The sequence below is a fragment of the Urtica dioica genome, chromosome 5 (genome assembly GCF_054948205.1).
Source record: "Urtica dioica subsp. dioica isolate 48M chromosome 5, U.dioica_male_clone48M_v1_H2, whole genome shotgun sequence".
In the NCBI taxonomy this organism is placed as follows: domain Eukaryota; kingdom Viridiplantae; phylum Streptophyta; class Magnoliopsida; order Rosales; family Urticaceae; genus Urtica; species Urtica dioica.
In genome coordinates this window covers 33068516-33095694 of record NC_142760.1, presented here as the reverse complement: position 1 = coordinate 33095694, position 27179 = coordinate 33068516, and the positions used below count along the sequence as shown (strand labels likewise).

At 39.4% G+C, this 27179-nt stretch overlaps 1 protein-coding gene and 2 long non-coding RNA genes across 4 annotated transcripts; 1 reads left to right on the top strand and 2 right to left on the bottom strand.

The window, feature by feature from the left end:
• Window positions 1-1732: 1732 nt before the first annotated feature.
• Window positions 1733-2081, bottom strand: LOC149397971 (uncharacterized). The gene is made up of 2 exons (XR_016297226.1): window positions 2010-2081; window positions 1733-1908 (listed from the first exon to the last, which is right to left on the bottom strand). It is a non-coding gene; the product is annotated as an uncharacterized LOC149397971 (long non-coding RNA).
• A 1688-nt stretch (window positions 2082-3769) lies between these two features.
• LOC149397970 (uncharacterized) lies at window positions 3770-4719 on the top strand. The gene is made up of 2 exons (XR_016296921.1): window positions 3770-4161; window positions 4246-4719. It is a non-coding gene; the product is annotated as an uncharacterized LOC149397970 (long non-coding RNA).
• Window positions 4720-7591: 2872 nt separating this feature from the next.
• LOC149397969 (uncharacterized) lies at window positions 7592-8804 on the bottom strand. 2 transcript variants are annotated; one of them, XM_089613965.1, is made up of 2 exons: window positions 8518-8804; window positions 7592-8117 (listed from the first exon to the last, which is right to left on the bottom strand). In XM_089613965.1, the coding sequence occupies exon 2, from the start codon at window positions 8106-8108 to the stop codon at window positions 7833-7835; it is 276 nt and encodes a 91-aa protein (XP_089470091.1). In that variant the 5' UTR covers window positions 8109-8117; window positions 8518-8804; the 3' UTR covers window positions 7592-7832. The 2 variants fall into 2 exon arrangements, with proteins under 2 accessions (XP_089470091.1, XP_089470092.1); XM_089613966.1 differs by having other exon boundaries at window positions 7592-8112.
• Between the last annotated feature and the right edge of the window lie 18375 nt (window positions 8805-27179).

Below are 27179 nucleotides of genomic sequence, written 5' to 3'. Positions count from 1 at the left end.
TCAGGTGCGACAAAGTCGCACCGGATAGCCATAATCATCAGCGAAATTTTTAGGCGCTTAGAAGACTATCGGGTGCGACATGTCGCACCTAATATGTTCTTAGGTGCGACATTTAGGTGCGACATGTCGCACCTAATACCCTTCCGCACCCAATATGTTAATTTGTAGTAGTGATTGAGTACCACCTAAAAAAAAGAAAATAAAAGAGAGAATCAACATTTACCTCGAACAAGAATCCCACACGAGAGAAATAAGCTTAGCAAGGACTGCCTACAACCTATTTGACAGCCGACGAGGTTTCCGCCGGAGACGACGACACAAACGAGCTCCGACACGACCTGACCGAAGAATCCACAAGAAGAGTGTTCATCAGATTTGTTGGTCTTGTGTTAGAGTTCGAGTAAGAAAGAAGAAATGGAAGAGAGAAGTTGATGATGATAAGCAGCGATGACAAAACAGTGTACATAGCAATTGAACGTAACGCTCTGAGATATGGAGAGCTTGCTCAAGGTGAATTAACTATTTGAACAAAAATAAAATGGTTTTAACTGACAAACATGTATAATATCAGTAACAAGCTGGTGCTCCAACAATTAAACAACACCAATTACATGCCGAATAGAAGATGTCGAGAAAAGAAAACTCTAATTGCTCGTAGAACGAAATAGTTTAACAGCTGACCTCTTGATGGTAAGTTTCAAAGGTATTACAACAAGAATTGTGACTTATTATTATAATTAAATAGATAAATACAAAGCAATAAAGATATCGAGGAAATTATTCGTTTAACATCGTAGCAATCAAGAAGACAAGGGAGACGAGCTCTGAAGTAAAGGGCTTAAGATGGTCGTAACATTTCAGGTCAAAGAGAATGAGAGAGAACCACGAGACACTTTGATCCAAGAAGTAGTAAACAAACCCAAAATTAAGGAACAAATAATATAATTAATAATAATTTAAAAAAAAAAAAAACACGTTTGGAAAAAGCATTGACACTCCCAAAATCCTACACTTCGTTGACAGTCAATCTGATCATTCGTAAATGATTCTCTTAAACACCTAGCCAATAAAGTTGATATCACTTAATTATTTACTTACAATAGGCTCTAAGTCATTGTTCATGCGATTAACAATGTTCATGCGATTAACAATGAGCCAAATAAGAACCCAATGCTCTAAGTTCCATAAAGCATAAATTTATGGTATTACAAACAGGTAAATTATAGCAGCCAAATAGTATATATTACCTTCAACCATACTTCAGTGCTGGCATGCAAATAAGGGAAATTCCAGTTGTGAATTAGAGTTGCAAACTGAAAAGAAAAGAAAAGAAAACTGATTCAATCAAAAGTCCATCAAACACAGGGTCGTGGATAAAAATATCTTATTTCAAATAATTCGCTTAAAAGGTATTTAGAATTTCGAACTGCGCTGCATCCCATTATACGAAAATATGCCTGGGTTTTTTTAACTCCGCTCCATCCCATAATGCCACCAAGAAAAAACGGGTAAAGTTTTAGGATTAGAGAATTGAAGATATACCTGGGTTTTGAGAAAGCCGTAATTTTATTGCCAATTGTCGCAATGTGCGAAGCCCAGAAGACTTAGTGCCGATTCTGAGAAAAGTCAAGGACAAATCACAGAAAGCATTTGAGCTTTATAACGTCGAAGGAAAGTACTGGAGAAGATATTAATCAAAATGCCAAAAGGGTAGGTAATTGTTACAATCACATACACAGAAAGGCATAACTGTATTTCCAAAGAACAGATTTTTTAAGCCTAAAATTGATTGCCTTGATGCTAAATTCGTGACACACACCACCAATCTCATGATCTCAATCACTGCTTAATCTCATGTAAACCAAAAGCTTGCCCATAACGGTTCTTGAATCAAAAACCCAGAGCTTCCTAATTAACAACAACAATATACTCAAAGTCAGGTCTCCAATTAAAAAATAGAAGAGATTTCAATTTCAGTTTCTTTTGGTCTTCTTCGGCTTCTCGAGAACCTCATCGTCGTCTTCGGAGGAGCTCATCTCAAGTGGCTCATCGGGAACTTCGATAGGGACATTGTTTTTGGTGATGTACTCCTTCAGTATCGCCATGCTTTTGTATTTGACCATTACTAGGCCAGATATTACTTATGTTGTACATTCCCTTAGTCAATTTGTGCAGACTCCGAGGACTCCACATGTACAAGCTGCACATCATTTACTTCATTATGTGAAGTCCAATCTAGGCTTTGGATTGTTCTATCCCTATAACTACTCATATTAGAGCCTTTATTGATGCAGACTGGACTAATCCTCAGACACTAGAAGATCCATAATAGGGTATTGTATTTCTATAGGTGATGCTTTGGTGGCTTGGAAGTCCAAGAAGCAAACTACTGCATCTCGGAGCTCAGTAGAAGTTGAATACCGGTCACTTACAGCGGCAATGAGTGAGGTGGTTTGGATTCAGCAATTGATGAAGGATTTCCAAGTGCAGTAAGAGAACTTAGTTGTGATATATTGTGACAATCATGCTTCTGTACACATAGCCTCGAATCCTATATATCACGATAGGACAAAGCACATTGAAAATGATCTACATTTTGTTAGAGATCATTTTCAACGTGGCTTAGTCAAATTACTCCCAATTCGGACTCAGTACCAAATTGCAGATGCTTTCACTAAGCCTATGGCCTCACCGGCACTGCAACATCTTACTTCCAAGATGAACCTGGAGAGTATTTTCACTTCAACTTGAGGAGGATTATTGGAGCTTTGTAGTTAGAATTTTGGTTGAGTTTCTGGATTACTTGTCGTCTAAGTAATCTGGTTTGTTTAAATTGTTTTGTAACTTTTCAGCAGTTTTTTTTCGCTTTTATTTCTTTCCTTTAGTGTAAAATAGCTTGTCGTTTTTGTCACTTATATTTGTATAAATAGGATCTTCGATCCTCGGAAGAATATAATTTTTTTAGTTTTTTCTGTTATTCTTCTTCTTCCCCAATTTTCTTCTTCTCTGCTTCGAGTTCTTAAAGTCAATATCTATTTTTCATGTCACTGTATATCAAAGGATGCAATGTAAGCAGTGGTGAATTTTTATACTTGATGGTAGAAACAGTAACGTTGAAGAAAGTGAAAGACAATGAAAATATGAGAATAAACTAAATATTCGACAAGCTGAATTCATTAGAGCATCTTCAATGCAAGCATTTTAAGTTGCTTTACATGTTCTAAAAAATAATATTTATAATTGAGTTGGGTCCCACTTAAACTAAAGTAGTGGTTGATTTAATATTTTATTAATTTTTTATGAGAAAAATGAAAAACATCGGTGCCAAAAGTGGCTACAATGCCGTAATCATTACTATACACATAAGCATAAAAAATGATGTGATAATTACACATAAGCAACAAAACAACTTTGATTGTTTGTATTGGAGATGCTCTAATGTCACTGCCCATGTGCTTGCTAGCGTAGACATACTCTGCAAATACTGAATAAAAAATAAATTATATATAAGTAAAACCAAAACCAATAAAGATAGTCAATTGCAATTGGTGTAAAAAAAATTGAAAGTTTCCGATCACAAAAAAAATTGAAACTTTGTATGTGACAATTATACATAAGCATAAAAAATGATGTGAAAATTACACATAAACAACAAAGCAATTTTGGTGGTTTGCATTGAAGATGCTCTAATGTCAGTGCCCATGTGATTGCTAATACTCTGCAAATACTGAATAAAAAATAAAATATATAAGTAAAACCAAAACCAATAAAGATAGTCAATTGCAATTGGTGTAAAAAAAAAAAATTGAAAGTTTCCAATCGCAAAAAAAAATTGAAACTTTGTAAGTAGGCAATGGCAGAGACGACGATCTGAGACCTGTGATCGAGAAGCAAGAGAAGGAGTTGGAGATATTGTATAAGCAATGGTGCAAGTTTAAGATAATTAATTTAACATTCCCTGAAAGTTTCCGATCACAAAAAAAATTGATATGCCAAAGGAATTTGTGAAGGCTCTACAACCCGACGGAGGCTCTGAGTACTGCAAGATTCAGCACATATCTTTCGTCTTTTTTTGTTACTACAAAGGCAAGGGGTTTGATTATGATTATTACAAACTTGGTAGCACAGAGCTTTTGCAACTTCTAGAGGAACAACAATGATGTAAGCAATGTTTCAATATACTGCAATTTCAATTTGCTTGAAATGAACTTGATGTTATATTCAATATATTTATTTTTTTTTCAGGGAAATTGGACGTCATCGTAGATCACAGCGTTATGAGGTATCCAAATATTTTTTCACCAACTTCATATATGTCTTAATTATTTACATTTCACGATTCAAGCGCTTGCATAATAACAAATCAAATAAAAGCAAGATTCAAGACCCCAACGAAAAGAATTAACATTCAACACTGCTTCCATTTGCATTTGTTTCTTTTCTTGTAAATATTTATTCAGCTGCGTGATTAAGTTAACTTCATACTCAATTTTTCGTTGTAATAGATTCTTTCACTTGACATTACTTCTTTTGGAACTTGTTTTAATTTTCCTCAAACCTTTTTTCACCAAGGAGCATGGAATGCTGAACGTTAGGGCGTTTCTGAATAATGCGTGTTTGATTATTTATTCCCAAATTGAAACAATGTGTTTTATTTATTCCACCAGTGTTGTAGCTTGAGATGGTTTTTGTCTATATTCTTTGTGATGCCAAGATGAACTTGAAGATTAAATGATTTTTCAGTAATGATTTTTCAAGGTACTCTTTCCTCTATCGAGATTTTCCCATTGGGTTTGCTCTTGAGAGGTATTAATGAGACCTTTTTTTTACAATGGTTTTTTTTTTTTTTTACTCATTCTACTTTGGTTTTTAGGACCTGAAAAATATACAAGTATACAGATATAAATCAACATGGAAAAATGGAGATCACCTGCAAATTGGTTTCTCTCATAATAGTAGAAGAAAAATTCTTGTCAAAATAATAGTAGAAGAAAAATCAGTCAATGAACAAACAAATTATACATAAAAACAAATTTAACCTCAATTCTATATTATAAAAACCAACCTACCTTGGACAGATAAGATACAATTGATGAATTAAATACGGTATCAATTGAGAAGAAAAACGGACAATCGCATGTAGAACAAACAGCCCTTGTAAGTTGTTACCAGAGATTGCTACCAAAAGAAATAAAAAAAAACTTGTAACCAAAGAGTACTATGATCATTAATTATGATTTTTTTTTTAACAAACAAAATTGAATTGAAAGTGATTGTTTACTTGAGAATGGTTTGACCAGAACTTTCAATGCAATTTTGTTGGTTAAAAAAAATCATAATAAATGATTGGGTCCAGTAGATATATAATAATATTTATATATATAATTTTCCATTTAGTTAACGTTTGGTAAAATTTGGTAAATAACCAAACTTTTGTGTAATTAGTTATAAATAATTGTAAATAATAGTTGAAATACTTGTAAATAGCAAATATTTAACTATTTACTTAATATTTATCAGTTGGCTAAATAACAATCTGAAAATGTAAATATGACTAGTTTGCTAATTATTAGTTACTTTATATATTTATCCAACAAAAAACAAGACTGCTTCTCAAAGATATTAAGAGAAATAAGATCTTCGCATGCGTTTCTTACTTACAGTAACTAATTCCACCCACAATAATAATTATAAAAAACCATGAAAAATTGAAATTGTACCCAAGAGATTAATGTCATTTTAGTTGTCATATTTACATGAGCACAAAACAAAACGTACAAAAAAATCTTGGCCTTGTGCTCAACATGCTTAGCATGATGAAATCCTTGACGAATTACCTGAAACGTAAACCCTACCATTTTTCTCCAAATGAAAAATAAAATGAGACCAAAACTTTGATTCGGATGATTAGTACTGGGTTTTGGGATCTTGGTTCTTTTGTGATGTAGCTTATTTTTCGCTCTCTCACTATTTGATCATGCACATTCAGATTCTCACAAAAGTGACCCCTACTTGAGTACCACCTAAAAAAGAAAATAAGAGAGAGAATCAACATTTACCTCGAACAAGAATCCCACACGAGAGAAATAAGCTTAGCAAGGACTGCCAACAACCTATTTGACAGCCGACGAGGTTTCCGCCGGAGACGACGACACAAACGAGCTCCGACACGACCTGACCGAAGAATCCACAAGAAGAGTGTTCATCAGATTTGTTGGTCTTGTGTTAGAGTTCGAGTAAGAAAGAAGAAATGGAAGAGAGAAGTTGATGATGATAAGCAGCGATGACAAAACAGTACATAGCAATTGAAACGTAACGCTCTGAGACCGATAACATGCAAAGAAGCAAACGTGCTTCGCACATGAGAGATATGGAGAGCTTGCTCAAGGTGAATTAACTATCTGAACAAAAATAAAATGGTTTTAACTGACAAACATGTATAATATCAGTAACAAGCTGGTGCTCCAACAATTAAACAATACCAATTACGTGCCGAATAGAAGATGTCGAGAAAAGAAAACTCTAATTGCTCGTACAACATAGTTTAACAGCTGACCTCTTGATGGTAAGTTTCAAAGGTATTACAACAAGAATTGTGACTTATTATTATAATTAAATAGATAAATACAAAGCAATAAAGATATCGAGGAAATTATTCGTTTAACATCGTAGCAATCAAGAAGACAAGGGAGACGAGCTCTGAAGTAAAGGGCTTAAGATGGTCGTAACATTTCAGGTCAAAGAGAATCAGAGAGAACCACGAGACCCTTAGATCCAAGAAGTATGAAACAAACCCAAAATTAAGGAACAAATAATATAATTAATAATAATTTAAAAAAACAAGTTTGGAAAAAGCATCGACACTCCCAAAATCCTACACTTCGTTGACAGTCAATCTGATCATTCGTAAATGATTCTCTTAAATACCTAGCCAATAAAGCTGATATCACTTTATTATTTACTTACCACAGGCTCTTAGATCCTAAAACATTGTTCATGCGATTAACAATGAGCCAAATAAGAACCCAATGCTCTAAGTTCCATAAAGCATAAATTTATGGTATTACAAACAGGCAAATTATAGCAGCCAAATAGTATATATTACCTTCGACCATACTTCAGTGCTGGCATGAAATAAGGGAAATTCCACCTGTGAATTAGAGTCGCAAACTGAAAAGAAAAAAAGAAAAAAAAACTGATTCAATCAAAAGTCTATCAAACATACGGTCGTGGATAAAAATATTTTCTTTCAAATAATTCGCTCAAAAGGTATTTAGAATTTCGAACTGCAATGCATCCCATTATACGAAGATATACCTGAGTTTTTTTAACTCGGCTGCATCCCATAATGCCACCAAGAAAAAACGGGTAAAGTTTTAGGATTAGAGAATTGAAGATATACCTGGGTTTTGAGAAAGCCGTAATTTTATTGCCAACGGTCGCAATGTGCGAAGCCCAGAAGACTTAGTGCCGATCTTGAGAAAAGTCAAGGACAAATCACAGAAAGCATTTGAGCTTTATACGTCGAAGGAAAGTACTGGAGAAGATATTAATCAAAATGCCAAAAGGGTAGGTAATTGTTACAATCACATACACAGAAAGGCATAACTGTATTTCCGAAGGACAGATTTTTTAAGCCTAAAATTGATTGCCTTGATGCTAAATTCGTGACACACGCCACCAATCTCATGATCTCAATCAGTGCTTAATCTCATGTAAACCAAAAGCTTGCCCATAACAGTTCTTGAATCAAAAACCTAGAGCTTCCTAATTAACAACAACAATATACTCAAAGTCAGGTCTCCAATTAAAAAATAGAAGAGATTTCAATTTCAGTTTCTTTTGGTCTTCTTCGGCTTCTCGAGAACCTCATCGTCGTCTTCGGAGGAGCTCATCTCGAGTGGCTCATCGGGAACTTCGATAGGGACATTGTTTTTGGTGATGTACTCCTTCAGTATCGCCATGCTTTCCTGTTTTAACCCATTTAGCTGCTCGGAAAGAGTTTTTCCTCTGTTCGAGCTCACAGAGTGCTTTTCGGAGCCAAGGCAAAACGCCACTTTAACCCGATCAGGCTTGCAACCACTTGCCTCTTGAGCTTGAACCTCCATTTTACTGAACTGCAATCAAGCAATTGAGTCACAATAAACATAAGACGAATTTGTTAATATATTTATTTATAATAAAAAAAAAATCCATTTTCTAAAATTCTAGTTAACATAGAAATGAAAGTTTTTATAACCGTGGGTAAGCAAATCTTACTAATCCATATACTCTGGTGTTTATTATATATATATATGATCGAAGAACTGAGGTTTAATAACATGCTCAAATTTAGAACCTTTGAGCTTTGAAAAGCTAGCAACTACACACTTCTCACGCCCAACATCACAGCATGGTAAACAATTATCATTCACTATATGTTTCATTCCCTTAAAAATGTAAAGTTCCCAACTTAATAGAATAACAAAGAGCAAAATTAAAAATAAAAATAAAATAAAAAACAGTAATATGTATTACCAGGCAATTAATGCTTGAGATGATGACGATGGACTTGTTGGTGAGAAAGATTCGGACGGAAAAGGAAAGGAAACTCGAATAGCTGAGACCACGCGAAGCTCGGATCTACTAACCCTTTGTTCTGGCCGTTTTCTGAAAACTCAAGCTACGAGAAATCGGTGGGGTTTTTTTTCCTTTTTTTTTAAGTAGGGAAATCGGTGATTGAATTTTGGGCTAACTTTTTCTGAGAATGAACTAAAAAGAAAGGTATTAAGAAGAGAGGGAGAAAGAAGTAATGAATAACACAATGGATCAAGATTTCAAATATGGATACATGAATATCAAAGGATATTTTATAATAATTTCAATATCGATTATCGATTAAATATCGATTACTGAATGATATAACAATAAAAATCTTATAACAAATAGATATTTTTAAACAACCCAAAATATATATATATATATATATATATATAATATCAAATCTAAATTATGAAAATATAAATCAAATATTACAAAGTTCATGACAAAAAATAAACTTAAATACACCGTTCAAAACATAAAATAGTTCTCAAATGCTACAAAGTAAAGAAGACTACAAGCTTTTAAATTTCGAATCAGTTGTAGGTTGAATGTCGAAGAGGTTGAAACGTACGAGGTTACACCAACTGACCTTAAAAGTATACGGGCCACAACATGTATGACGAATAATATTCCATGTAGGTTTAGATGTGAATTTCGTAGTTGTACTGATCCAGGCCAACGAATAGGTTGAAGATAGGAAACTGTTCGTAGTGAGGATGAATTTTGCAATGAGAGGTATTAGCCGTGGATCCCGAGACCGACATTGAATCAAAATGGGAAGAAATTTGATCAATATCAGTACTCGAAGCACCAGACATGAGAGGTGCATATATCGGGGGAGCGCCAAAACATAATCAAATGTGGATAATTGATCTAACCTGTCATTTGTACCAGTATCACCATCACCTCGGCCAAAATCGCTAACATCGCCCGGCTGCCAAATTCATGTACATCTCTTTGGTCCCTTGGATCACCACTACCCTAATCATATTCACCCCCGTAATCACTACCATATTCATATCCACCACCAGCATATTCGATACCTCCGTCATGTGAACTACCACCATAAGTACTACCCACATGAGTACTATCATCATCAATATTATCATCATCGTGTCCAACATCGTCTCGCATAACTCGGGACCTATACATGAATAATGAACAAATTTATATTTAAACTTCTATAACATAACTAGTTCTATATTTCAGCATTTAAAAATAACTTCTTACCTGCTTCGGCGACTCCAGCTATCATGTTCTTGAAATAATTGGATTTTACTTCGTTGAACGCGATATTCGCGTGGATGAAAAACTTACTAATTAGACGGCCTAATTTTTTTTCCTTACCCAGATTCACCATCTCCAGAATCCTTTTCTGCTTTGCACTCTCATATCTATAAAGAGACGGAGCCGGGGGCACTGTGCCCGAGCCTCCACCAGGACCCTCAAACCAACTAGCAAATCTTTCCGAGGTAGTTTCTTCTTGATGGTTCTTTTTGAATTGTATGTATAACTCTCTTTCAGCCTCGGCTTCTTCATCTAAATCATCAAGAGTTTGTGTCAACCTTCGACTCACGTTAATATCATAACTCTTCTTCTTCTGCCTCTTTTGAGTGCTTTCTATAAGCATTTCTCGGATTTCGGTTTGAACTTTGGGAGGAACTCTTTTGGAATGGCCTCGCATTTTTCTCAGGATCGTTACCACTCAAGTGGTATATCATTCAAGTTATCCCGCCACCTTTCATTTTCCAATCACAAAAGTGGCACGTGAACCCGTTCGCACTCCTTTTGATAGGCGTACAGTACTTTCTTGCCCCTTCGTCGGTCATTTGGTAAATAAAAAATTCATGATCACAATATCAAAATAATAATTTTCAATTCGAAACATAACAATCACGATTTATAATTAGAAATTTCTTAATCACAATTTAACAATCACAATTTCAAATCCACAATAATATATTCTAATTGATAATAAAAAGAATTTTTCTTTTGTATAGATTCAAGTTTTCATTCGTTAAAGTCGAAAACCAATTATAAGAAAGCATGATAAAAAAAAATTTCTTTTTTCTTTTCTATTGTAGCTCATGATAGTACGAAGGTGAATGCTTATGGTTTTGAGTGTGTTGATCTCCAAAAAATGATTAGTAGTAAAAAATTTCAATTTTTGCATGGATTCAATATTTTATTGGTAACAGTTAAAAACCAGCTAACAAATGTATTTTTTTCCTATGTTTTGTAGACATATTGTTGATGAAACAATGATGCATTTGAGGAAAAATCATGAGGAATTTTGGAGCTGATATAATCGATTACTTCTATTTCGGTTTCCATCAGGATGGCTGGAAATATTACTACAACTCTGTGGTAACTATGTTCGATGTTATGTTTCCTTACCTTCATATTTTTTTCTAGCAAACTTGTATTTTTCTAAATGATTTGGACATATTTGAAAAAAAAAAGTTGTGCGATTTATTAGGTTCTCTGTTCAGGTAGTTTCATGCCCGTGTGCTCTATGTGTTGTCACTCCTACTGCTATCCTAGCTGGTACTTCTCTTACGACGGTGCTAATAGGAGATGGCGGAGCTGCTAACCGAGCAGCGACGATGGCAAAGATGGGTCGTGCTGTGTTAGGGGTTGTTTTTACGCAGTTGTGGTTCGTGAATGCTCAAATGTTCGTAATGCAACCTCAATGAACAAGTACTCTCTCTCGATCTCACTATCAAATTGGCATTAAAGTGATTTGAGTTTGGATTATATCTCCCTATGGTATATCCTGATCTATGTGCGTTTTCTTGGATTCATTGCGACGGTTTTTTTCTTGGTGTGTATATGAGAAGGCAATTTAGAAAGAAGCTCTCATATGTGAGTCTGGAGTTAGTCCCAATCCCTCGGACACGTCGGAGCTGGGTGCTCCCAAGAATCGTGGTTGTGTGTTCTCTGAAGCCCACTTCAGTGAGTGTGCATCGAGTCGTGAGTCAGGTCTTGGGTGTGTTGGGTTGCCAATGCGGCGACGAGGGAAAAGGCAAGCTAGTCGACATCGTGGCTCACCACTTTGACATCGTTGCTCGTTGCCAAGTTAACAAAAACATGTGTCTTCATAGCTGCTCGTTTCCAGGGTAAAAACACGTGCCTCTCCTGCTCTCGTTGCCAGGGCACAACTATTTCCTTTTTTAGTAGTTCATTGGCTGGTTTATGACATAGAGTATCCACATGTCCAGTTGTCAACACTGCAAAATAACGTTACAAAGCAGCGATAACACTATGCAACAGTGTTCTGTTCTGTGAGTTAAGCAACGCACGCGATCACACCCTCTAGAAGTTATTTATTTTAGAATTGTTGAATAACGTGCTTTATTTTTCTGAATTTGGATTTTGGGTCTTTTTGTGTGTGTGTTTTCGGACCGTCTTACTTATCTTACTTTTTAAAACTTTAGAAAAATTGAGGTAAATGCTTAAAAAAAACATAACTTAGAATATAAAGTTTGAAAACTCATGACCTAAACATAAATTTTCATTTAAAAACTTGATGAAAGAAAACAACCAAAAAATCGCTATTGCGTAAACGAAATTTAAAAACAAAAGAATACGATTGTAGATAATACCATAAATAAAGTCATAACATGTTACGGTACTGAAATGCATAACTTAAAACCATGAAAATGAAACATTGGGTTTGTATTATTTAAAAACTAAAAGCAAAGCGAAAGTCTTTTATTTTCATAAACGGAAACCATAACCTAACCATCTCGCTATCGTCGCCGCTGGCACACATTCCTCACTTGTTCATATGTTGTTTACCTACAACACGAACGGATATACATAGAGTGAGTTAACGCTCATCGGTAATAACTATAACTCACAAAACATAAGTAATAAAATGCATAAACTAGATTTTAGTGTTTTAAACTAAATCATGGCATAAGATACCCTATTATAAGATACCCTATTATAAGTCTATCAATCTTGAAATGAGACATGTCATTTCATAGCTTACGTATTCTCATTTGAGAAAGTCAGAGTTCAGACTCACTACGTGATTCTGAACAGGACCTATTGGTGAGGTACTAAGTTATGAAGATGTCATGAACAACTTTGTGAAGATCTCGTATATATGGAATTCATGTACAAGATTGCTGAGATGCAATGTATTGTTGGAATAGATCAAGGATTAAGAAAAGTTTAACGCTTCTTCAAGCCGCGGAATTTAAAAATTTCTTTAAACAAGTAAAAACGATTTTTTTACTAACCTAGACAAAGAGCAAGCACATGTTATTTTAAATTAAAAATATTGAAGAGCAGTTACTCGTTTACTAACCTTTACGTAGCTTGATCGTTGAGAAGCTTGTGGAAGTTGAATCGCTCGTCTCCCCACGTAGCTCGCCTTTCTTCGTTCTTCGGGAATTCAAGTAACCACGAAAGTTTCTATCACATGAATCACTTGAGGTAAGAAGGATTTAGTGTGTGGGCACTTTTAAACACGACGACTCAATAACAAGTCTTAGAGTCGAAGAGACAAAACGAAACGCTAGGTCAAATGTGGACCTAGGTGCCAAAAACAAAAACAAAAAAGGGTGAGAGAGAGGGGGGGGGGGGAGGGGGGCACAAAGTCTAGAGAGAGAAGCTCTCAATCTCTAAATTGTTGGGATGTGAGTTGTGAATGAGTTGGGGTATTTGTAGGAGGAGGATTACCTTCAAAAGGTAGTTTCCTCATTTCTATAGAATATCATATATTCATGAGCAAATATTTGCTTCCCCTTGCCTTAGTTCACACGTCCAAGATGGCTTCTAGAAGTCCTTGGATTTGTTTCCTCTTTTGTTCTTCTCTCCCTTGGCCGCCCATTGTGTTTCCTTTTAGAGGAAATTTGTTTCCTCTTTTTCTTTTGGCAAGTATCTTCATACATTAATACACAAAATAAACTCTCTTTCTCTAGCTATGTTGGACGGTTTTAAGGCTTCTAGAAGGAGCTTCTAGATGTTTCTTTATTTGTTCATGACAACATAAGAAAAGCCCACTAAGAATTTTCATAAAACTCCATGAAATGAAATTCAATCATCAAGGCTCAATTCTCTTAATCTTGGCCGTGTGGTTTAAATTTCTTGTCATGATATGACAATGTCAAAAAACTTATTTATTCACATTTATACCATCCAATGTCCAAAAAGACTAAATTACCCTTTAAACAATTTTCGTAAAACTTGTCTAGTTCTTGTTTTGACTTAGCTTCTAGTTTAACTAATCCTACTCGAAATGACTTGTGACTGTGACCTCATGGAGCTAACATACTTGGACTCAAAAGTTCACAAACCTTTTCCAAGTTTAGCTTAATGTCAACTAACTCCACTAAAGAGTTGACACTGAGAATCTCTCGGTTCAAATGAATTTATTTTCTACTCAAGAATTCAACTTAACTGTGATGAGTGGACCCACTGAATGTTATCTATGTTTACCCTTCATGAATATCATCAGCTAGATAGGATTTACAATATTACCATTTTACCCTTCTAGCTGTTATTTCCTCAATTCTTTTGTCGCTTGTGAATAAGTTAGAAACAATGTATTGACGAGGAGCTAACAAGTCACATTGATTCATCCAAAAGAGTCATGACTCAATTTGGACACTGGCCAGTTCATTTATTTACATTCCAAGGAACAAAGCATGAGGTGATATACATTGCATTTAAGCAATCTTGTACATGAATTCCATATCTATGAGATCTTCACAAAGTTACTCATGACATCTTCATAACTTAGTACTTCACCAATAGGTCCTGTCTATATCACATAGTGAATCTAGAACTCTGACTTTCTCAAATGAGAATACGTAAGCTATGAAATGACATGTCTCATTTCACGATTGAGGTAAGCACGATGCAATTCATACGTAGTGACTTCGAGACATAAGAGGTTAAATGGTTTATTCTTATTCTGTCTCTAGAAGTGCACTGGTCAATTCAGTACCTTCAGAAGATACCTAGAAGAACTATAGAATCTCCAACTCTCAATGTCCCATAACTAGCATCATAGATTCTCCTAACAATCATACTGTGATCAATAGCCCTTTGACCCTTAGATTGCGAATATACAGTTTTAAGCAAACCATAAGAGTTTGTTCATGCAAATCTACATTTGTCTCTTCATATATTGTTAGGTTTGTTTGAGGGCTAAAGACTATATATTATGATAAAGCTTCAAACAGACAAGGAAGAATGAATGAACGTTTCAACTTTTATTAATGATTCAACAGTTACAAACAAGAGTCTTCGTGAGACTTTATTACATCAAATGTACATAAGTAAAGACTACTACTCTTCTTGTGCATAGCCAAGATGTCAATACATCGAGCTTGACTAGCCACCTTGTAAAAAAGTTTGATCACTCACATCCTTTCGCAGGGCCTCGATTGAGGATTACTAGGGATTGAGTCTAAGTGTGTAACCAACCACTTAATCCAAGAGATCAACTTTGAAAAAAACAATCCACCGATGGGAGGCCTTGTCTCATTGTCTCACTCTCAGATGTAGCTCTTTTAGCAATGATCAGAGCAAAGCGCCATTGAGTACTCTCATTTAAGAGAGGGCCACGAGCGTGACTCTTAGTCTGGCGACAATTGCACTTTTCATTAGTGATGGGGATCGTGGGTTGCAAACAACAAGTATAATCCTCTCACTTAGTTTTTAGAGTTGGCACATCGTCTCTAATAAGTTTCGGAAACACATTTCCTAGCGTATAGAGAGATAGAGTGGAATTCTAGAAATTGAATCTTAGAATTACACATCTTCTTGCAGTTTTTCTACTAGGGAAGGTGTATAAGGAAAGTGTGAACTTCTAACTCATTTGAACACTTGAAGTTTGAGATTACACATCTTCTTGCAGTTTTTCGACTAGTCTACGAGGAGACCTCCCACTTAAATTTTCAAGAGCAAATAGATTTTGAACATAAGTGATATAAATATAGTTTTGAAAACATTTTAAAGACTTATTTGATTTGGAAGACAAAATATTTTCAAGTTTGAAAGTGCAAACGGTTTTTCAAAATTCAAACTAGTTTTTGTAAATACTCAATTTCAATAAAATATTCAAAAATCAAAACTTTTCAATCTTACATATTATGTTTATAACATTTAGAAAAACTTTTTGCTCAAGAAAGTTTTTCCATTTGAGTTTTTGAACTCTTGGAGTCGGAGCCGGGATTCGGAATTCAAAATTAAATTTTCAAGAAATCCTGGAATCCCGGACAGCGAACACCTCGGAGTAAAAATGCCGTAAACGGCGACTCCGATGTCCAATTGAGCTAATTCCAAATTTTTGGAAAGTAGACTCATAGAACTTTAATTTCTTCAAGAACCATTCAAATCCAAGTTTCGAGTAGAGAGATACGTCCCTTTTTACAGTAGGTGTTAATGCGATTTCTCGGATAACATTTGCGGGACACGTGTCGGGGTGCGAGCTTGCGATGTGTCTCGATCTTGTGTTGTCAGAGTCACGTTTCCTCGATTCTTAAAAAGGATCGTGACGACTTGTTGTCCTCCTGATAGCCCTTCGGATTAGAGAATATCTTCTCGTTGCCTTCTTGGTTGTTTTTGTTGGATTCTTCGTCTTCTATTCGCTGTCTTTGTTGGGTAATCAGATCTTCAATGCTTCTCTTTCTCTTTTTCATCGAGTCGGATCATCGGTCTTTTCTTATGAGTTGAGAGAATTCTAGGTTGAAAGAATTCTGAGTTGAGAGAAGATTTTGAGTCGAGAGAATGACTTGAGTTTAGAATGAGTTCTGAGTTGAGCTATTTATAGAGTATTAATCTTGACACTTGTCGCTTGTCGCTTGGCGCTTGGCGCTCGTCGCTTGTCGCTTAGCGCTTGGCGCTTGTCGCTCGTCGCTTGTCTCTTGTCCCTTGTCGCTTGGCGCTTGGCGGTTGTTGGTTGCGCTTGGCGCTTGGCGCTTGTCACTTTGCGCTTGCGCTTGGCTTAGTCATACGTATTTTTAGCCCGTTTGACTAAATTGTCCTTTTATATTGTAACGTCATTTTAGCAATTGAGACGTCGTTTTTACCATAAGAAAAATGATGGTATAACATTAACCCCCCAGTTTCGCGTGCGACTTGTCGTGCGAGAAACTTTGTAGTCTTGTCGGCACTCTTTCTTTTTGTTTTGTTTTATTTCTTCCTTTATTCTTTATATATATATATATATATATATATATATATATATATATATATATATGAGTGGTACTTGCGTACGTGCTTGGTTTTTGCTCATTATTGCTTTATATATAAATATTATATATATTTTATGAATGAAGCATGTACTTATTTTCCCTTGCTTTTTGATCTGTTGCCCCTCTCTTATCTGTTCCCGTTTTTTTTTTAAATTATATATATTTCTTGCTTTATATCAAACGTCAGCCCCCATATTGCTTCCTTTCCTTTTCTCCTTTTTTTATTTTTTATTTTTTTTATTTTTAAAAAAAGGGGGAGGGCTGAAATATTTTGGGATAGAACACTGCTATTCGTCCCGATTCACGAGTTCGAACGATCCACTCAGGGATTGACAAGTATACAATTTTAAACAGTGTTTATCACTTTGTGGAAAATGATCGTGAGTCGTAACTCGTGCCTAAAATCATTTCCGTTTGGGATATGATGGATTGCAAATTCGCGCACGTTCCTCAGAGCAGAGTGAAGTGACATTTATCCAACCTCTCCAATACTATTGCTTTCCTCTTGGGGTGAGTTTTCTCTTGATTCTATATGTAGTCTTCTTCTCTTTTGTTGCTCTTTCTCTTTATTTCGTTTTCTTTCCCTTTCCCTGTTTCTACATCTTTTTTTTTTCTTTTTACTCTGATGACTTTTCACAACCACGTCAGTGGTGGGCTTGATTCTCTGCGTGGTCCCAACGATCTAGTGGTCCCACCCGACCTCCCTGGAGTTTTCGATACTTCCTTTCATCTTGGTGGTTCTTGGACATTTGAAGGTTTTTCAGGCGATTTCAATGAAGATGCTGACTTCACGGATCTTCCTAAGGGTTTCGATGACGATCTAGACGCCATTCTCGGTGTGATCCTCGGACAGGAACAAGCTCCGTTCACGTCGGGTCAATGTTCCAATGGGAAAGAGACGGTCGATCGATCGGTGGTGCACGGCGAGTCTTCCTTGTCCCTGTTGGTCGCAGCGGATGTCGGTGGGGGTTCTACGAATGGCGAGGGCGTCACGGCGGGTGTTATCCAGCGTTCGGCGAGCGAGACTTGTCTGACATCGGCGCTGCTGCGGTTTTTGATAAATGGGTCCTCGTCGGTCTCAGCGAATGTTGGAGCACTGTCAAGCGGGTTTTTGCCGGTGCTGGTAGGCGGCGAGATAGGTTCCGACCGAGTTTCGGTCATTGGCGGACCTTCGCCGATCTTGGTAGAGGGCGATGGAGATGCTCCACCGAAAGAGTTCTCGTCGACCGTGACGGAGGGTAGAGAGATTTTAGCGAACGAACTTCATCGTCGTTCTCCGGCGAGCGGGAAGAAGATGTCTTTATTGCTCGATGTGATTGGTCATTCGGTCGAAGTTAAAACTCCGGTGCATCAGACTCGGAGGGGGGGTGATATTCATCCCGGCATTAACTTTTCGCTTGGGGGCGAGGTGAGTTCTCCATTTCTTGATGTGGACTCTGATGGTGATGACAGGGCTTCTATGGTGGAATCTTCCGAGGAAGAGGTGCAGTCTTATCGAGACGACCCGATCATATTTGAGCCCCCAAAGAGGTCGAGGTACGGACCAAGGCGATCAGGAGACGGAGACTTCGCCGGTCTTGATGCGGTGAGTTTGACGACAGCAGAGAGGGTCAGGTTTTTTCGCGGGAAGTATGGGATCCCGCCAGACATTTCCATCATTGTTCCTACGATTGATGATCTAGCCAGTCAACCACCCGATGGCTATACAACAGTCTACGTAGAGAGTCTCGGGTATGGTTTGAGGTTCCCTCCACATCCATTCGTACGTGCTTTGCTTAAAAGGATTAAACTACCACCTGGCCAACTAAACCCCAGAAGTTATTGGGTTATAGTTGCTTGTTATATCATGTGGTTCCAGAAGAAACGTCGTGGGATGACGTTCAGCGAATTTTTGAGTTTGTGTTCCGTGATTCCGAATTATAGGACGAACGGGTCATTCTTTATTCGTAACAACAAATCAAAAAAAGTGCTCCATACACTACCTGGCACGGGACGCGAGTGGGTCGAAGAGTTTTTTACACGCGTGTCGGGTTCTTTGGGGATATTCCCCGAGTTTTCCGTACATCGGTTGATTGCCCTAAACCCCCTGACCAACGATCCGAGTTCGCTTCTTTTATTGAGGGGACATCTTTGAGCGACCGTCGGGCTAGCTTGTTCCTTGATGACAACTTGTGGGCAGAGGTTGGGTGGTTCCCTTGTCTTTCGCTCAACGAGACCTCGTCGCCGTCTTTACGCTCACTTCCATCTCCATTTCTGGCTTCTGAGGGGATTAAAACTCCTAGCATGGCACACTCGTTCCCCCGAGCTCCTTCATATTTGCTGGCAGCATCCGATAGTATTAGTAGAAGGGTTTATACGTCTTTGACCCTCTACTATCTTGGTTAAATTTATATGTATATATATGCATCTGTTTACACTTTTTTTTTTTTGCATTTCCTTTCAGGTATGGTGACCCACGGGAGTCGAGGTACTCTAGGGCCAGAGTCTTCCGCAGGGCGGTCGTTACCGATCCCGTTTTTTGGCTCGGAAGGATCCCAGTCTCGTTTCGCAAGGTTTCCTCCGCCACTTTCCGAGGCAGCCTTAACTTCTCGCGCCACTAAAGCCACCATGTCTATCCCGAAGGCAGCAAGTACTAGTTCAAAGAGAGCGCGGGATGAGGTTCCGTTAGTGGTTTCTTCGCATGCCGGTTTCGGAAATAAGCTAAGAGCGCATCTTCGCTCACCATCCGATGTAACGATGCCATCTAGCTCCCAGGCGCTGACCCCTTTAGCGCTTAAAGCCATCAGTGGCATCAAGTTGACTCATGTATCAGAGGTGACTATGGTGGATCGGATGTCCGCGATTGCCCTCGCCGAGCTTCTGACTCGATTCTCCCGACAGGTTTCTTCTTCCCGCATGTCTTTGTATTTTCTTTATTCATTATCTTTTCATTTTATTTTATCATATCATTATATATACATTTTTGTAGTCCTACATCGCTTCTGTAGCTACTAAGCGCAATGTTTGCGAGTTGGTGAGGAAATTAGGACAAGAGACCGAAGCCCATCATCTGGCACGGGTAGACAACGAGGGCCGCATGAAGGGCCTTGAGGCTGAGATTGCGAGGCTTAAGAACAGCGCTAAGGTGGACGCATCGAAGATATGTGAGCAAGAGGCTGAGATCCGGCGTTTGCGTCTTCAGCTAGAGGCTCTAAGGGCGGAGCGGAGTTTAATTACCGACCGGGCGCATCGTGACTTGATTGCATACTGGAGCGGAACGCGTGGGGAGGTTCCTCCGGAAGGTGCGGAGCGCCTGGCCGCCTTGGATGATAGTGACTCATCTTAGAAGCTCGAGTCCCTTTTTTTCTTTTGCAATAGATGATTTTCGCGTCCCCATTTTTGTATGTGCATTTGGGAAAACTGTCATTTGCAGGATTTTTCTTTTTGATGGCGCGGTCTGTTGTGCGTCTTTCATGACCCGTTGTGTTTTTGCGGGCACTAGTTTTGGGTACAACTCTAACAAATGGGTGTTTTCTCTTTTTGTACTATAGGTTGTATGGGCTATCAGATCGTATGTGCAATCTCTACTTTATTTCACGCTGTGATTTGCCTTTGCCGTGTGGTCGCTTGATGAGGACTGTCTTTGCCGTTCTTATGTTGCTTGCTTTCACGCAAGTTTAGATCCCTTGCGCCGAAAATTTAATTGCTTTGGACCATCCTTGCGCACGTGTATGGACCTTTGTACGAGTGCTCTATGATCTCCGTCTCGTCCGCATCTTAAGAATGTTTCTTTGTTCGAGCGTTGGGCTTTTGTTTTTAGAGTTTTGCTGATGCGGGCTTCCGGTGGGTCGTCAATGCATCTTGTAGGCCATTCTTCTCTTTTTTATGAGAGGTCTCGACGAGGCGAGCTTTCTTACTCTTTGTTGTGAGAGGTCTCGACGCCGCAAGTTTTCTATATTTTTTTTGTGAGAGGTCTCGACACCGCGAGCTCTCTATATATTTTTTTTTGTGAGAGGTCTCGACGCCGAGAGCTCTCTATATATTTTTTTTTGTGAGAGGTCTCGATGCCGCGAGCTCTTTATATTTTTTTGGTGAGAGGTCTCGACGCCGCGAGCTCTCTATTTTTTTTGTGAGAGGTCTCGACGCCGCGATTTCTCTATATATTTTTTTTGTGAGAGGTCTCGGCGCCGAGAGCTCTCTATATTTTTTTTGTGAGAGGTCTCGACGCCGCGAGCTCTCTATATTTTTTTGTGAGAGGTCTCGACGCCGGAAGCTCTCTATATTTTTTTTGTGAGAGGTCTCGACGCCGCGAGCTCTCTATATTTTTTTTGTGAGAGGTCTCGACGCCGCGAGCTCTCTTTTTTTGTGAGAGAGGTCTCGACCCCGCGAGCTCTCTATTTTTTTTTTAGAGGTCTCGACTCCGCGAGAGTGCGAGCTTGCGACGTGTCTCGATCTTGTGTTGTCAGAGTCACGTTTCCTCGATTCTTTAAAAGGATCGTGACGACTTGCTGTCCTCCTGAGAGTCCTTTGGATTAGAGAATATCTTCTCGTTGCCTTCTTGGTTGTTTTTGTTGGATTCTTCGTCTTCTATTCGCTGTCTTTGTTGGGTAATCAGATCTTCAATGCTTCTCTTTCTGTTTTTCGTCGAGTCGGATCATCGGTCTTTTCTTATGAGTTGAGAGAATTCTAGGTTGAGAGAATTCTGAGTTGAGAGAAGATTTTGAGTCGAGAGAATGACTTGAGTTTAGAATGAGTTCTGAGTTGAGCTATTTATAGAGTATTAATCTTGACACTTGTCGCTTGTCGCTTGGCGCTTGGCGCTCGTCGCTTGTCGCTTAGCGCTTGGCGCTTGTCGCTCGTCGCTTGTCTCTTGTCCTTTGTCGCTTGGCGCTTGGCGGTTGTTGGTTGCGCTTGGCGCTTGGCGCTTGTCACTTTGCGCTTGCGCTTGGCTTAGTCATGCGTATTTTTAGCCCGTTTGACTAAATTGTCCTTTTATATTGTAACGTCATTTTAGCAATTGAGACGTCGTTTTTACCATAAGAAAAATGACGGTATAACATTAACCCCCCAGTTTCGCGTGCGACTTGTCGTGCGAGAAACTTTGTAGTCTTGTCGGCACTCTTTCTTTTTGTTTTGTTTTATTTCTTCCTTTATTCTTTATATATATATATATATATATATATATATATATATATATATATGAGTGGTACTTGCGTACGTGCCTGGTTTTTGCTCATTATTGCTTTATATATAAATATTATATATATTTTTTGAATGAAGCATGTACTTATTTTCCCTTGCTTTTTGATCTGTTGCCCCTCTCTTATCTGTTCCCGTTTTTTTTTAAATTATATATATTTCTTGCTTTATATCAAACGTCAGCCCCCATATTGCTTCCTTTCCTTTTCTCCTTTTTTTATTTTTTATTTTTTTTATTTTTAAAAAAAGGGGGAGGGCTGAAATATTTTGGGATAGAACACTGCTATTCGTCCCGATTCACGAGTTCGAACGATCCACTCAGGGATTGACAAGTATACAATTTTAAACAGTGTTTATCACTTTGTGGAAAATGATCGTGAGTCGTAACTCGTGCCTAAAATCATTTCCGTTTGGGATATGATGGATTGCAAATTCGCGCACGTTCCTCAGAGCAGAGTGAAGTGACATTTATCCAACCTCTCCAATACTATTGCTTTCCTCTTGAGGTGAGTTTTCTCTTGATTCTATATGTAGTCTTCTTCTCTTTTGTTGCTCTTTCTCTTTATTTCGTTTTCTTTCCCTTTCCCTGTTTCTACATCTTTTTTTTTTCTTTTTACTCTGATGACTTTTCACAACCACGTCAGTGGTGGGCTTGATTCTCTGCGTGGTCCCAACGATCTAGTGGTCCCACCCGACCTCCCTGGAGTTTTCGATACTTCCTTTCATCTTGGTGGTTCTTGGACATTTGAAGGTTTTTCAGGCGATTTCAATGAAGATGCTGACTTCACGGATCTTCCTAAGGGTTTCGATGACGATCTAGACGCCATTCTCGGTGTGATCCTCGGACAGGAACAAGCTCCGTTCACGTCGGGTCAATGTTCCAATGGGAAAGAGACGGTCGATCGATCGGTGGTGCACGGCGAGTCTTCCTTGTCCCTGTTGGTCGCAGCGGATGTCGGTGGGGGTTCTACGAATGGCGAGGGCGTCACGGCGGGTGTTATCCAGCGTTCGGCGAGCGAGACTTGTCTGACATCGGCGCTGCTGCGGTTTTTGATAAATGGGTCCTCGTCGGTCTCAGCGAATGTTGGAGCACTGTCAAGCGGGTTTTTGCCGGTGCTGGTAGGCGGCGAGATAGGTTCCGACCGAGTTTCGGTCATTGGCGGACCTTCGCCGATCTTGGTAGAGGGCGATGGAGATGCTCCACCGAAAGAGTTCTCGTCGACCGTGACGGAGGGTAGAGAGATTTTAGCGAACGAACTTCATCGTCGTTCTCCGGCGAGCGGGAAGAAGATGTCTTTATTGCTCGATGTGATTGGTCATTCGGTCGAAGTTAAAACTCCGGTGCATCAGACTCGGAAGGGGGGTGATATTCATCCCGGCATTAACTTTTCGCTTGGGGGCGAGGTGAGTTCTCCATTTCTTGATGTGGACTCTGATGGTGATGACAGGGCTTCTATGGTGGAATCTTCCGAGGAAGAGGTGCAGTCTTATCGAGACGACCCGATCATATTTGAGCCCCCAAAGAGGTCGAGGTACGGACCAAGGCGATCAGGAGACGGAGACTTCGCCGGTCTTGATGCGGTGAGTTTGACGACAGCAGAGAGGGTCAGGTTTTTTCGCGGGAAGTATGGGATCCCGCCAGACATTTCCATCATTGTTCCTACGATTGATGATCTAGCCAGTCAACCACCCGATGGCTATACAACAGTCTACGTAGAGAGTCTCGGGTATGGTTTGAGGTTCCCTCCACATCCATTCGTACGTGCTTTGCTTAAAAGGATTAAACTACCACCTGGCCAACTAAACCCCAGAAGTTATTGGGTTATAGTTGCTTGTTATATCATGTGGTTCCAGAAGAAACGTCGTGGGATGACGTTCAGCGAATTTTTGAGTTTGTGTTCCGTGATTCCGAATTATAGGACGAACGGGTCATTCTTTATTCGTAACAACAAATCAAAAAAAGTGCTCCATACACTACCTGGCACGGGACGCGAGTGGGTCGAAGAGTTTTTTACACGCGTGTCGGGTTCTTTGGGGATATTCCCCGAGTTTTCCGTACATCGGTTGATTGCCCTAAACCCCCTGACCAACGATCCGAGTTCGCTTCTTTTATTGAGGGGACATCTTTGAGCGACCGTCGGGCTAGCTTGTTCCTTGATGACAACTTGTGGGCAGAGGTTGGGTGGTTCCCTTGTCTTTCGCTCAACGAGACCTCGTCGCCGTCTTTACGCTCACTTCCATCTCCATTTCTGGCTTCTGAGGGGATTAAAACTCCTAGCATGGCACACTCGTTCCCCCGAGCTCCTTCATATTTGCTGGCAGCATCCGATAGTATTAGTAGAAGGGTTTATACGTCTTTGACCCTCTACTATCTTGGTTAAATTTATATGTATATATATGCATCTGTTTACACTTTTTTTTTTTTTGCATTTCCTTTCAGGTATGGTGACCCACGGGAGTCGAGGTACTCTAGGGCCAGAGTCTTCCGCAGGGCGGTCGTTACCGATCCCGTTTTTTGGCTCGGAAGGATCCCAGTCTCGTTTCGCAAGGTTTCCTCCGCCACTTTCCGAGGCAGCCTTAACTTCTCGCGCCACTAAAGCCACCATGTCTATCCCGAAGGCAGCAAGTACTAGTTCAAAGAGAGCGCGGGGTGAGGTTCCGTTAGTGGTTTCTTTGCATGCCGGTTTCGGAAATAAGCTAAGAGCGCATCTTCGCTCACCATCCGATGTAACGATGCCATCTAGCTCCCAGGCGCTGACCCCTTTAGCGCTTAAAGCCATCAATGGCATCAAGTTGACTCATGTATCAGAGGTGACTAAGGTGGATCGGATGTCCGCGATTGCCCTCGCCGAGCTTCTGACTCGATTCTCCCGACAGGTTTCTTCTTCCCGCATGTCTTTGTATTTTCTTTATTCATTATCTTTTCATTTTATTTTATCATATCATTATATATACATTTTTGTAGTCCTACATCGCTTCTGTAGCTACTAAGCGCAATGTTTGCGAGTTGGTGAGGAAATTAGGACAAGAGACCGAAGCCCATCATCTGGCACGGGTAGACAACGAGGGCCGCATGAAGGGCCTTGAGGCTGAGATTGCGAGGCTTAAGAACAGCGCTAAGGTGGACGCATCGAAGATATGTGAGCAAGAGGCTGAGATCCGGCGTTTGCGTCTTCAGCTAGAGGCTCTAAGGGCGGAGCGGAGTTTAATTACCGACCGGGCGCATCGTGACTTGATTGCATACTGGAGCGGAACGCGTGGGGAGGTTCCTCCGGAAGGTGCGGAGCGCCTGGCCGCCTTGGATGATAGTGACTCATCTTAGAAGCTCGAGTCCCTTTTTTTCTTTTGCAATAGATGATTTTCGCGTCCCCATTTTTGTATGTGCATTTGGGAAAACTGTCATTTGCAGGATTTTTCTTTTTGATGGCGCGGTCTGTTGTGCGTCTTTCATGACCCGTTGTGTTTTTGCGGGCACTAGTTTTGGGTACAACTCTAACAAATGGGTGTTTTCTCTTTTTGTACTATAGGTTGTATGGGCTATCAGATCGTATGTGCAATCTCTACTTTATTTCACGCTGTGATTTGCCTTTGCCGTGTGGTCGCTTGATGAGGACTGTCTTTGCCGTTCTTATGTTGCTTGCTTTCACGCAAGTTTAGATCCCTTGCGCCGAAAATTTAATTGCTTTGGACCATCCTTGCGCACGTGTATGGACCTTTGTACGAGTGCTCTATGATCTCCGTCTCGTCCGCATCTTAAGAATGTTTCTTTGTTCGAGCGTTGGGCTTTTGTTTTTAGAGTTTTGCTGATGCGGGCTTCCGGTGGGTCGTCAATGCATCTTGTAGGCCATTCTTCTCTTTTTTATGAGAGGTCTCGACGAGGCGAGCTTTCTTACTCTTTGTTGTGAGAGGTCTCGACGCCGCAAGTTTTCTATATTTTTTTTGTGAGAGGTCTCGACACCGCGAGCTCTCTATATATTTTTTTTTGTGAGAGGTCTCGACGCCGAGAGCTCTCTATATATTTTTTTTTGTGAGAGGTCTCGATGCCGCGAGCTCTTTATATTTTTTTGGTGAGAGGTCTCGACGCCGCGAGCTCTCTATTTTTTTTGTGAGAGGTCTCGACGCCGCGATTTCTCTATATATTTTTTTTGTGAGAGGTCTCGGCGCCGAGAGCTCTCTATATTTTTTTTGTGAGAGGTCTCGACGCCGCGAGCTCTCTATATTTTTTTGTGAGAGGTCTCGACGCCGGAAGCTCTCTATATTTTTTTTGTGAGAGGTCTCGACGCCGCGAGCTCTCTATATTTTTTTTGTGAGAGGTCTCGACGCCGCGAGCTCTCTATTTTTTTTTTTAGAGGTCTCGACTCCGCGAGAGTGCGAGCTTGCGACGTGTCTCGATCTTGTGTTGTCAGAGTCACGTTTCCTCGATTCTTTAAAAGGATCGTGACGACTTGCTGTCCTCCTGAGAGTCCTTTGGATTAGAGAATATCTTCTCGTTGCCTTCTTGGTTGTTTTTGTTGGATTCTTCATCTTCTATTCGCTGTCTTTGTTGGGTAATCAGATCTTCAATGCTTCTCTTTCTGTTTTTCGTCGAGTCGGATCATCGGTCTTTTCTTATGAGTTGAGAGAATTCTAGGTTGAGAGAATTCTGAGTTGAGAGAAGATTTTGAGTCGAGAGAATGACTTGAGTTTAGAATGAGTTCTGAGTTGAGCTATTTATAGAGTATTAATCTTGACGCTTGTCGCTTGTCGCTTGGCGTTTGGCGCTTGGCGCTCGTCGCTTATCGCTTGGCGATTGGCGCTTGTCGCTCGTCCCTTGTCGCTCGTCCCTTGTCGCTTGTCCCTTGTCGCTTGGCGCTTGCGCTTGGCTTTGTCATGCGTATTTTTAGCCCGTTTGACTAAATTGTCCTTTTATATTGTAACGTCGTTTTAGCAATTGAGACGTCGTTTTTACCATAAGAAAAATGACGGTATAACAGTAGGTATTCTTAAGCTCAAGGAAATCTGGACAGAAATTCGGTCGGGACTTAAGTGCAAAAGATTTAAGTGTAACTGAACGTTTTATTGAGTTGTTATGTCTTTTAAATGTGTCTTATCAACATGGTAATAGTATATCACAAAAGATTATTAACAACTAAAATAAAACGTGCGAGTAAATAAGCAAAACAAGCAAGACTATATTACTTGTCACAAAATTACCCGAAATTT

Excerpts from the sequence above, each read along its gene's own strand:
- LOC149397969 (XM_089613965.1), bottom strand. The coding sequence starts at position 8,108 with ATGGAGGTTCAAGCTCAAGAGGCAAGTGGTTGCAAGCCTGATCGGGTT.